The 13,435-nt window shown below is 37.0% G+C and overlaps 1 protein-coding gene across 8 annotated transcripts in view; it reads right to left on the bottom strand.

Moving 5' to 3' along the window:
* Window positions 1-712: 712 nt before the first annotated feature.
* Window positions 713-13,435, bottom strand: part of LOC309852400 (uncharacterized protein) — a 48,352-nt gene continuing 35,629 nt past the window's right edge. For all 8 annotated transcript variants that reach the window (XM_082708865.1, XM_082708866.1, XM_082708864.1 and 5 more), the window contains one exon: window positions 713-3,914. In XM_082708865.1, coding sequence (XP_082564991.1) covers window positions 1,984-3,914 — 1,931 coding nt within the window. In that variant the 3' untranslated portion in view covers window positions 713-1,983. The remainder of the gene's footprint in view (window positions 3,915-13,435) is intronic.

Below are 13,435 nucleotides of genomic sequence, written 5' to 3'. Positions count from 1 at the left end.
TTGTAGGACCTTTGTTCTTAGCTTCCTCCTGTTTGCAGTACTCTTCCCTTAGACAACCACTTTCTCTTTCACGTCTTCCAATCTCGACTGAAATCATTTCTTATCTATGGTCCATTTCATAAACTTTCATATTCCTCTGAACTACTTCTGAATGACCTTTCCTCCATAACACTAATGTTCTAATATACTCTGTAATTTTTCTATAACTATTCTATCTCCACCTGCTAGAGTTGCTCATTGATATATCCCAAACACCTAAAAACAGTAGCTGGGATACAGCAATATATGAATTTACTGTCAACCAGGATTGGATGCCTGTAGGGAGAGATGACATCTCTTAACAAAGCAATATTGCTTTCAATCTCTGCTAGTGGCCTCTGCAACTAAGTCTATACCAAATTTATCTTTCATGGGACATTACCAAAAGCAGGAAGAAACACCCAACACACATTCTGAATGACTCCTATCATTTCTACTAAAATTATAGCTTCAACTGGCGAAGGATCTGCCTTGTAAGATAGACTGGAAGAGAGTCAGACCAAATGTCCTGTCTATAAAAGCAAAAATCTTTAGTTTTCTGGCCTGAAGTAGGTTAATTCTCATTCATGATGGCACAAAGTCAATGCCATATTTAAGACTTCCTTTACCCATAGCACTCGACTTCTGGGTACAAAATTCACATTTTAGTGTCAATGACAGAATAACAACAACATCAACAAATAAGTTTATTTGAATTTTATATAAAGAAATACAGGAGACAGACAGACCAGAATTGGTACAACTGTTCCAAAAGATCAGTACAGGTGTAGACTCATTCTGTATTTCTGCTCCATCATCCTTAGTACCCAGATAATCATTTTCAAATTCTCCATAAAATCACCAGAGCTGTAAACTAAATGTCCACATTGTAGGCAGGGAAACAAAGAAATGCAGAGAGAGAAAGGTATTCTTAAATGTCCTACATGTACAAATACCACTTCCATCTTGCTGAGCTGCAAAAGAGGCTGAGATCATTTTTCAGCCAAGAATTCTAAAGGAAAAATGGATATTGGGTAGGGAAGTAGCAGTCTGTGACAGAACGTCATGTTTCACTGCAAAATAGTAATATCAGTTTATTTTTAGTTTAATTAAAAAGCTGTACATTCAAGTTTTTAGAAATTCCCTAGTAGAAAATTTTATTTTGGCTAGCCATTATTTTTCATTTCTTAAATAATATTCTTTAATTATGGTAAAAATGATAGGACATATGAATTTTTGGACCTTGTTACAATTCACTTTACCTCTCTTCAACAATCCACTGATTAAATCTACAAATTTTTGTCTCCCCGCAACACCCAACAGTATGAATTTCCTCTTCTAGCATATGGAATAAGATGTGAATGAAAGCTTTTTCATGTTCATTACAGCATACAGTGGCCCCCACTCAAACAGGGTCAAATATTAATGAAAGATTTCTCAATATTCATTATACCCCTAAGTGTCCTCTTCTCATGCAAATTCTCTAAAATCATACTATTAATAATGATAGCTAATACTTGTGTTATACTATGTTCAAGGCACTGCTCTAAGAACTTTACATGAAATGTCTCACATAATACTTCCAAGAATCTTACAAGGAAAGTATTAGGCCTATCTTACAAACGATTAAGCCAAAGCAGAGGTTAATTATAAATGTCATGAAGGAAAGTAGCTGGTAGAGTCAAAATATTGTTGGAAAAGACATATTCTACAGCCAGAGGCCTCAATATATTTACTATATTAACAGAATTATTCTCTATTATTATAAGCTAAAGTTTAATAGGTTTCCAGTAATGATAAGTTTTTCTACATAGATTACATTAACAGTATCTTTCCCCCATTAGAATTCACTGATGCTGAACTTTATGAGGCAAATACGCTCCCATATTCACATTTTAGGAATTCTTTGATAATAATGGATTAGTGACCAGAGAAGGCTATCTTAATCATAAAGAATCAGGTAACTCATATATAAACTTGAGAGCTATGACTGAAATCTATCCCACATTCCTTATATTCAAAAGATTTCTCACTGATATGACTTCTCTGATGTTGAGTTAGTTGTGAACCACGAGTAAAGGCCTTCCCACATTCCTTACATTGATAGGGTTTCTCACCAGTATGAACTCTCTGATGTCGAGAAAGATGTGAGCTCTGAGTAAATGCTTTCCTGCATTCTTTGCATTCATAGGGCTTCTCACCAGTATGAATTCTCTGATGTAAAGTAAGTTGAGAGCCATGACTAAAGGCCTTCCCACATTCCTTGCATTCATAAGGCTTTTCTCCAGTGTGAATTCGCTGATGTTGAGTAAGTTGTGAACCACGAATAAAGGCCTTCCCACATTCCTTACACTGATATGGTTTCTCGCCTGTATGAATTCTCTGATGCTGTATAAGTAGTAAGCCACGGGCAAAGGCCTTCCCACATTCATTACATACATAGGGTTTCTCACCAGTATGAAGTCTCTGATGTTGAGAAAGATGAGAACTCTGAGTAAAGGCCATTCTACACTCTTTACATTCATACGGCTTCTCACCAGTATGAATTCTCTGATGTTGGGTAAGCTGTGAGCCACGAATAAAAGACTTCCCACATTCCTTACATTCATAAGGTTTCTCACCGGTGTGAATCCTCTCATGCTGAGTAAGTTCTGAGCCACGACTAAAAGTTTTCCCACATTCTTTACATTCATAGGGTTTTTCTCCAGTATGAATCCTTTGATGTCGAGTAAGGAGTGAACCACGATTAAAAGCCTTTCCACATTCCTTACACTGATAGGGTTTCTCACCAGTATGAATTCTCTGATGTTGAGTAAGTTGTGAGCCATGACTAAAGGTCTTTCCACATTCCTTACATTCATAAGGCTTCTCATTCGTATGAATTCTCTGGTGTTGAGTAAGTTGTGAACCACGGATAAAGGCTTTCCCACATTCTTCACATTTATAGGGCTTTTCACCAGTATGAATCCTCTGATGTTGCATAAGCAAAGAGCCACGAATAAAGGCCTTTCCACATTCCTTACATTCATATGGCTTTTCCCCATTGTGAATTTTCTGATGCTGAGAAAGCTGTGAGCCACAGATAAAAGCTTTCCCACATTCCTTACATTCATAAGGTTTTTCACCGGTGTGAATTCTCTTATGTAGAATAAGTTGTGAGAGCTGAGTAAAGACCTTTCTACATTCTTTACATTCATAGAGTTTCTCACCAGTATGAAGTCTCTGGTGCAGAGTAAGTTGTGAGTTCTGAGTAAAGGCCTTCCCACATTCTTTACATTCATAAGGTTTCTCACCAGTATGGACTTTTTGATGTCGGGTGAGTTGTGAGCTACGAATAAAGGCTTTCCCACATTCTTCACATTTATATGGTTTTTCACCAGTATGAATTCTATGATGTAAAATAAGTTGTGAGCTCTGAGTAAAGGCCTTCCCACATTCCTTGCATGCATAGGGTTTCTCACCAGTATGAAGTCTCTGATGAAGAATGAGCTGTGAATCACGACTAAAGGCCTTCCCACATTGCTTACATTCATAGGGTTTTTCACCAGTATGAATACTATGATGTTGAGTTAGGTGTGAGGCTCGTCTAAAGGCCTTCCCGCATTCTTTACATTTATAGGGTTTCTCAGTAGAATGACACCTAGTATGTTGAGATAAGTAAGCATGCTGATTGAAAATGGACATTTTTTCATATATGATCATCCCTTGCCTGAAATATTCCTCCTGGTTTTCTTGTTGTTTTTCCAATGTGCCTCTGACTTCCAAATAATCTCTGGAACTGGACTCCTCAAGATCACAGTTTTCAAGCCTGGCACTCATTTCCCATTGGGATAGTTCTGTTTCATAATTGTCATTTTTTGGAGATAAGTCTTTATTTGCACTCCTTGAAGGCAAGTCTGAAAGATAAGAGAACATCAAACATTTCTATTGTCATTTCAGGAGAACCCATAGTAGAAAAGACTATATGTGAAAATATCTATAGATGGTAACCAATTTATGATGGTTCAACCTATAAACTTTTGCTCTTATGATAGTATAAAGGCAACATATATTCAGTAGAAACTGTACTTCAGTTATGAATTTTGTTAATTTCCTGAGCTATCAATATACAGTACAATACTCTCATGATCCTGACCAGTCACAGTAAATTACAGCTCCCAGGCAGCCACATGACTGTGAGGTTAAACAGGTGATATACTTACAACTATTCTGCACCCACACAATCATTCTGCTTTTCAGTTTCAGTATAGTATAAAAAAATTACATGAGGTATTCAACACTTTGTCATAAAGTAATCTTTAAGTTAGATACTTTTGCTGAACTATAGACTATTTTAAGTGTTATGAGCATGTTTAAAGTAGGATAGGCTAAGCTATGATGTTTGGTAGGTGTATTCAATTTACAAAATTTTCACCTCACCATGGGATTATTGGGGCAGGAGTTATAAACTGAGGATCTGGTATAGGAAACCAATACCCAAAAGAAATAACTGGCTTACATCAGTGCTTTTCAGATATTATTTACCATGACCTATACTAATATCTACTTACCTTTCATATCAGAACCTGACCCATACAGTTTCATTAAACAATATCTAGGTTTCTAGGTAGATTATGAAGTTGTAGTAATCCAAAGAGAAAGGTACTGGTACAGACACATGTACAATAAAACAGAATAGAGACACCAGAAACAAACCTACACTTACATAGTCAATTAATCTATGACAAAGAATGTTAAGAATATACAATGGGGAAAAGACAGTCTCTTCATCAAATGGTGCTGGAACGACTGGACAGCTATACACAATAGAATGGACTGTCTTTCAACACCATACGTAAAAACAATCTCAAAATGGATTAAAGGGCTAAATAGGAGATCTGAATCCATAAAAATCCTAGAAGAGAACACACGCAGTAATTTCTCTGACATTGTCTACAGCAATATTTTTTTTCAGGTATGTCTCCTAAGACAAGAGGAACAAAAAGGAAAAATAAACTATTGGGATAACATCGAAATAGCTTTCGCACAGCAAAGGAAACCATTAACAAAACAAAAAAGCAACCTATTGAATAGAAGATATTTGCAAATAATATACCCAAAAGAGGTTAATATCTATATATATATATATATATATCTTATACAACTCTGAACCAAAAAGCAACCTGATTAAAAAATGGGCAGAAGACCCGAACAGACATTTTTTCCAATTAAGACATAAAGATGGCCAACAGACACATGAACAGATGCCCAATATCACTCGTCATCAAGAAAATGCAAACTAAAGCCACAATGAGCTATCATCATTTTGCACCTGTTAGGATGCTAAAAACAAAAGGACAAGAAATAACAAGTGTTGGTAAGGATGTAGAGGAAAAGGAACCTTCATGTACGTAAATTTACAGGTACGTAAATTGGGCAACCACTGTGGAAAACAATATGGAGGTTCCTCAAAAAAATAAAAATATAGAGTAGGTGAAGATGGCAGCAGAGTAGGACCACCCGTGGCTCACCCTGTTCTATGAATACAACTACACAACTATCAAATCATCTTAAGTACCCCAGAAATCGATCTGAAGATGTGTACTCCATATCTAAAAGTAGGTAAGAGGCCACATCAAAGAAGTTAGGAAGTCTGGAGATGCAGCTTGGGAGAGAAACTGATCAAGTCTGCTATGGTAGGGAGGGAGTTGCAGACATGGAGAAGGGTAAGAGACAGACTAGTACACTGGGAAGCACACGGGGAAAATGAATCTCCATAGCAATTGGCTTGGAAAGTGAAAGGACCCAAATTTTGAAAGTTCATGCAACCAGTGGGGATTAACGCCCGGAGTTTAAAAGGTCAGTGTGTGAGGCAATGAGAGAGCTTGGAGGACATGGGGCTGCTCTTGGAGAAAAGGCAGGTCAAACAGCCCACGGGCATACAGTGTGGAAATAGTGATTTGAAGAGTACCTGGGGCACAGAGTGGAGAGGTCAGTTGAGAGGCAGCAATCACAGAGAGACCCCTCAAGGAACAAAGGAATTAGCAGGTGCCATTTCACTCCCCCATCCCTCAGCATAAACACAGAGCCACCTGTGGGAACCAACACAGTAACAACACCACCTACTCTACTTGCTTTCAACAAGCCCCAGCTCCACCAGGCTACAGTGGAACCACCCTTCCCAGTAACACTTGGCAGGTCCCCTACCCCAGAATACTGGATCAAACCCCCCACTAACACTGTGTCTCCTGATCTAGGAGTTTAGTGAGGCCTCAGTTCCAGTGGCAATGGTGACAGGTCTCATTTCACAAGCAGACCAGAGCACACCTAGTTAAAATGCATACCACTGAGGCCAGGGACCAAACATTGGTCATAACAGACAAAGAAAGGCTTTGCAGATGACTAGCCTGAAGGATAAAGCAGCCAGGACATGTCAGCATAACACACATAGCACACATTGGAGAAACTCCCTAAAGCACCAGGCCCTAGGAAACACGAACACTACACTGCATGACACAGAAGAAACTCTTTTTTATAAGGCCGCTACCCTCAAGAAAAGGAGATTACCTGAATTTTTTTAATACAGAGAAAGAGGAACAGAGTACTTAGACAAAATGAGAAAACAGGAATTTGTCCTAAATGAAGGAACAGGACAAGGTCATGGCCAGAGATCTAAACAAAACAGATATAACATGCCTGATGGAGAATTTAAAGTAATGATCGTAAGGATGCTCACTAGACTTGGCAAAAGAGTGGAAAACACCAGTGAGACCATTAACAGAGATAAGGAATAACGTAATAGGAAGGGCTCAAGAAATTAAATGAGAAACACATTTGGAGGAGTGAACAGCAGGCTGGATGAAGCAGAGGAACAAATTAACCTATAAGACAGAGTAATGGAAAGTAATCAAGCTGAATAAAAGAGATAAAAAAGAATTACACAAAATATATATATATATTTAAATACACATTTAATATATTTGTACATATAAATATATATCTATATAAAAGATATATATCTATATAACATAGAGATTATATATAAGTATATATAAAAACAGATCAATTACATACACACACACACATAAAACAGATCAATAAAGCTGGTTCTTGGAAAAGAGCAACAAAATTGGCCAGACTTATAAAAAAAAGAGAGAGAAGGAATACAAAGAAATACAATTACAAATGAGAGAGGAGAAATAACAATAAATACCATATAAAATTAACAGAATATTATGAAAAACTATACGCTAACAAACTAGACAACCTAGAAGAAATGGATAAATTCCTACAAACATACAAATTAACACATAACCTACCAAACATATAAGCTATCACAACTGAAACTGGAAACAATAACCAAAAAATCCCCAACAAACAAGTCCAGAACCAAATGGCTTCACAAGCCATTTCTACCAAACACTAAAAGAAAAGTTAATACCTATTCTTCGCAAACTATTCCAAAATCAGAAGAAGAAGGAAAACTTACAAGTTCATTCTATAAGGCCTGATATTAAAACCGGGTAAAGACACCACACAAAAAAGAGAACTTCGAGTCAATATATCTTATGAACACAGATGCAAAAACCCTCAAGAAAATACTAGCAAACTGAATCCAACAATACATTAAAAATACCATTCACCAAGACCATGTGGGATTTATTTTTGGGTTGCCAGGGTAGTTCAGTTTTGCAAAACAATCAACATGACACATCACACCAGGAGGAGAAAGAATAAGAACCTTATGATCATTTCAATAGATGGAGAAAAAGCATTTGACAAGTACAACATCCATTCATAAAGTAGGTTTACAGGGAACATACATCAACTTAATAAAGGCCATATATGAAAAACCTACAGCTAACATCATCCTTAATGGAGAAAAACTAAGAGCCTTTCCCCTAATGTCAGGAACAAGACAAGGATGTCTACTTTCACCACTTTTATTCAACATAGACTAAAAGTCCTAGCCACAGGAATCAGACAACAAAAAGAAACAAATGGCATCCAAATCAGTATGGAAGAAGTAAAACTTTCATTAGTTGCAGATGACATGATACTATATATAGAAAATCTGGGGTGCCTGGGTGGCTCAGTGGGTTAAAACCTCTGCCTTCGGCTCAGGTCATAATCCCAGGGTCCTGGGATCAAGCCCTGCATCAGGCTCTCAGTCAGCAGGGAGTCTGCTTCCTCCACTGTCTCTGCCTGCCTCTCTCTGCCTACTTGTGATCTCTGTCAAATAAATAAATAAAATCTTTAAAAAAGAACAAACCCAAAAGACTTCACCAAAAAAACTGATAGAACTGATAAACCAATGCAGTAATGATGCAATACACAAAATCAATCTATAGAAATCTGTTGTATTTCATATACCAATAATGAAGCAACAGAAAGAAAAATTAAGGAAACAATCCCATTTACAACTGCACCAAAAATAAGATCTAGGAATAAACCTAAGCAAAGAGGTCAAATGCCTGTACTCTGAAAAGTATAAAATACTGATGAAAGAAACTGAAGATGACACAAAGAAATGGAAAAACATTCTGTCCTCATGGATTGGAAAAATAAACAGTTAAAAAGTATATAATACCCAAAGCAATCTATACTTTTAATGTAATTCCCGTCAAAATACCAACAGCATTTTTTACAGAGCTAGAACAGATAATCCTAAAATTTGTATGGAACCACAAAAGATCTCAAATAGCCAAAGCAACCCTGAAAAAGAAAAGCAAAGCTGAAGGCGTCACAATTCCAGACTTCAAAATCTATTAAAAAGCTACAGTAATCAAAACAGATACACAGACAATAAAAGAACACAAAATCCATAAATCAACCCATAATTACATGGTCAATGAATCTCTAACAGAGCAGGAAAAGATATCTAATAGGAAAAAGTCTCTTCAACAGAGTTTTGGGAAAACTGGACAGCAATATGCAAAAGAGTGAATACACAAAAATAAATTCAAATGTACTAAAAATCTAAATGTGAGACCTGAAACCATAAAAATCCTAGAAAAGAGCACAGGCAGTAATTTCTCTAACATCAGCCATAGCAACTTTTTTCTAAATGGGTCCCCTGTGGCAAGAGAAACAAAAACAAAAACTATTGGGACCTCATCAAAATACAAACCTTCTGCACAGCAAAGGAATCAATCAACAAAACTAAAAGGCAACCTTTGGAATGGAAGAAGGTATTTGCAAATGACATATCCAATAAAAGGTTAGTATTCAAAATATATACAGAACTATACACTTTAATAGTCAAAAATAAATAATCCAAGTAAAAAATGGGCAGAAGACATGAACAAACATTTCTCTAAAAACACACAGATGGCCAAGAGACACAGGAAGAGGTGCTTATCATCACTTATCTTTAGGGAAATGCAAACCAAAACTACAATATCACCACACACTTGTTGGAATGGCTAAAATCAACAACACAAGAAACAACAGGTGTTGGTGATGAGAAGAAAAAAGAACTCTCATGCACTGTTGGTGAGAATGCAAACTGGTATAGCCTCAAAAAATTAAAAAAAAAGAACCACCTTATGACCCAGGAATTGCACCACTGGGTGTTTACCCGAAGAATACAAAAACACTAACTCAAAGGGATACATGCATCCCAATGTTTATAGCAGCACTGCTTATAATAGTCAAGATATGGAAGCAGCCTATATGTCCTTTGATAAGTGAATGAATAAAGATATAAATATAAATATAAATATAAATATAAATATAAATATAAATAAATATATATATATATATATATATATAGAGAGAGAGAGAGAGAGAGAGAAAGAAATATTATCCAGTCATGAAAAAGAATGAAACCTTGCTTTTTGCAATGACATGGATGGAGCTAGAGAGTATAATGCTACGTGAAATAAGTCAGGGAAAGACAAACACCATATGATTTCGTTCATGTGGGATTTAAGAAACAAAACAAATGAGGAAAGGGGAAAAAGGGAGAGAAACAGACAAACCAAGAAATAGACTCCTAACTATAGAAAACTGATGGTTACCAGAGGGGAAGTTGGTGGGGTTACTGGATGAAATAGGTGATGGGGATTAAGGAGTGTGTTTACTGAGATGAGCACCAGTTGATTAAAACAAAAATTTTTTAAATAATTAAAATAGAAATACCATACGGACCAATAATTTCAAAGGAAATGAAAACAGTAATTTGAAAAGATACATGCATCCCATGTTTATTTCAGCACTATTTACAACAGCCAAGATATGAAAGCAACCCAGTGCCCAACAACAGATGAATGGATAAGGAAGATGTCATATATATATGTAATGGAATATCATACAACCAAAGTGATGTGACTGTGGCATTTGCAACAACCTCAATGGACCTAGGGATTACTATACTAAGTGAGATACGTCAGAGTGAGGAAGACAAACAACATGATTTCAGGGGTGCCTGGGTGGCTCGGTTGGTTAAGTGACTGCCTTTAGCTCAAGATGCTGGAGTCCCATGATCAAGTCCCACGCTGGGCCCCCTGCTCAGTAGGGAGTCTGCTTCTCCCTCTGATCCTCCCTTTCCCGCGCTCTCTCTTTCTTTCTCTCTCAAATAAATCAAATCTTAAAAATAAAACCATATGATTTCAGTAAGTGGAATCTACAAAAAATTAATAAACAAACAAAAAGCAGATCAGACCTACATATAAAGAGAACAGACTGATGGTTGCAGAGGTGAGGGACATGGAGGGTTGGGCAAAGTGGATGAAGCTGAATGAAAGATACAGGCTTCCTGTTAATGGAATGAATGTCATGTGACTAAAAAGCACAACATAAGGAATATAGTTAATGATACTGTAACAGTGATGCATCAGGACAAATGGTAGTTCCACTTGTGAATATAGCATAATGTATAAAGTTGTCATATTAGTATGTTGTACACCTGAAACTAATGCAACATTTGTGTCAATTATATGCAAATAAGAAAATGGAAACCCAGATGTCCCTCAAAAGTGAAATGAATCAACAAACTTCGGCATTTCCCCACAATGGAACACTATTCAGGAATAAACAGTAAGTACAGATACATGGAATACTGTGGATAAATCTGAAATATATTTTACTAAGTGAAAAAAGCCAGACCAGAAAGGCTAGATATTTTTATTCCATTTATATAATATTCTGGAAAAGGCAGAATTGTAGGGATAGAAAATAGGTCACTGGGACAGCACGAGGGGAAAAAAATTATTTATTTATTTATTTTAGAGAGCACAAGCAAAGGGAGAGGCAGAGGGAAAAGGAGAGGTAGACAATCTTAACTAGACTCTACACTGAGCACACAGTCCCAGAGAGGGCTTAATCTCATTACCCTAGATCATGACCTGAGCTTTTGGTTCATGTTTTTGTTTTGCTTAGTTGGACACTTAACCAACTGAGCCACCCAGGTGCCCCCAGCATGAGGAAATTTGTGGGTGTAATGGGACTGCTGTATATTAGGACTATAACAGTAAATGGTGCATCATATTTCCTGAAGAACACCAATAAACACTGAATAAAACATGAGAAACAGCATCCCAATAGAATGCAAAACACAATGAAGAACCAGAAAATAGACAGGTAAATATACTTTGAAGCCACAGCTACCCTTGGGACATCTGCTGTCCTCAATCACCTGCATATGAAACTTAATGGTCTTAAATAAAAAAATCTGAGATAAGGCCCTGGACTGACAATATGTCAGATTAGTAATAAAGCAAGCCCCAATTCGGGCTCCACTTGTGCTAGGTAGTATGTTTGGGGATTATCTCTCTCTGCCTCTCCCCTCCCACTCTCCTTTTCTCTCATGTTCTATCACTAAAATAAATAAATTTTAAAAAACCTTTAAAAGCAACAGTTAGTCAATGGGAAAGTATAGACGCTGGGTGGATAGAAGCTAGGAGGTTATAGCAATAATCCACATGGTTTGGACCAGATGATTCTGGAGGCAGGTGTGGAGAAAGTGAGATGTCATTGGATTCTGGATATATTTTGAAGATGTGATGACGAGGATTTGATGATCAACTGGGCATGTACTATGAGAGAAGTCAAAGAAAATTCTAAGTGTTTTGCCTGGGCATCCAGAGCAGTAGAAATGCCATTTACTGAGAACTTCTCATTGTAGTAGAGGCAGGTTTGAGAGAGAGTATCAAGAGTTTGGTTTTGAACTATTAGACATTGTAAAGAAGATGTTGAGTAGGAAGGTATATGTAGAAGTATGGGGTTCTGGGGAGATATTTAGATTAGATAAATAAATTTGAGAATTATCAATAACTAGATGACATTTAAAGCTATGGAATTTGATAAGATCACCCAAGAAGAGTCTTTGGATATAGAAGAAAATGGAAAGAGAAGGGAAGAAAAGAAAAAGAAGTTTGAGGATTGAGACTGGGACACTTGAACATTTAGAGGTCAGGCAGATGAGAAGTAACCAGAAAAGAAGACTAAAAAGGAGTAGCCAATGAGGAAAGAAAAAGATTAGGAGAATATGGAATCCCAGAGACCAAGTGAAGAAAGTGTTTTAAATAGGAATAATCAGGGATGCCTGGGTGGCTCAGTTGGTTAAGCAGCTGCCTTCGGCTCAGGTCATGATCCCAGCGTCCTGGGATGGAGTCCCACATCGGGCTCCTTGCTCGGCAGGGAGCCTGCTTCTCCCTCTGCCTCTGCCTGCCATTCTGTCTGCCTGTGCTCACGCTCACTCTCTCTCTCTCTCTGACAAATAAATAAAATCTTAAAAAAAAATAAATAGGAATAATCAGTTTTGTCAAATGTTGAGAGAGGAGGTAAATGTAACTTTTAATTTAACAAAGGCTTTAACAATAAAGAGGTTACTACTGATTTTCACAAGATAGTTTTGGTAGAATAAAGAGGATAAATTTTGATTGAAGCAGTTTTTAAAAGATGACCTAGAGTTATGGAGCATGGAGAATTCTTTTGAGTTTTGTTATAAAAAGTAACAGAGACTGTTTCCTTTGCTGTGCAGAAGCTTTTGATTTTGATGAAGTCCCAAAAGTTCATCTTCACTTTTGTTTCCTTTGCCTTTGGAGACATATCTTGAAAGAAGTCGCTGTGGCTGATATCGAAGAGATTACTGCATATGTTCTCCTCTAGGATTCTGATGGATTGCTGTCTCACATTGAGGTCTTTTATCCATTTTGAGTTTATCTTTGTGTATGGTGTAAGAGAATGGTCCAGCTATATTTCATATAGCTGCCCAGTTTTCCCAGCACCATTTATTGAAGAGACTGTCTTTTTTCCACTGTATATTTTTTCCTGTTTTGTCGAAGATCCATATCTGGGCTCTCTACTCTGTTCCACTAGTCTATGTGTCTGTTTTTATGCCAGTACCATGCTGTCTTGGAGATTCCTCAAGAAATTAAAAATAGAACTTCCCTATGACGCTGCCATTGCACTCCTGGGTATTTACCCCAAAGAT

The sequence above is a fragment of the Mustela nivalis genome (assembly GCF_964662115.1).
Source record: "Mustela nivalis genome assembly, chromosome: 18".
In the NCBI taxonomy this organism is placed as follows: domain Eukaryota; kingdom Metazoa; phylum Chordata; class Mammalia; order Carnivora; family Mustelidae; genus Mustela; species Mustela nivalis.
This window is presented reverse-complemented; position numbering and strand designations above follow the sequence as displayed.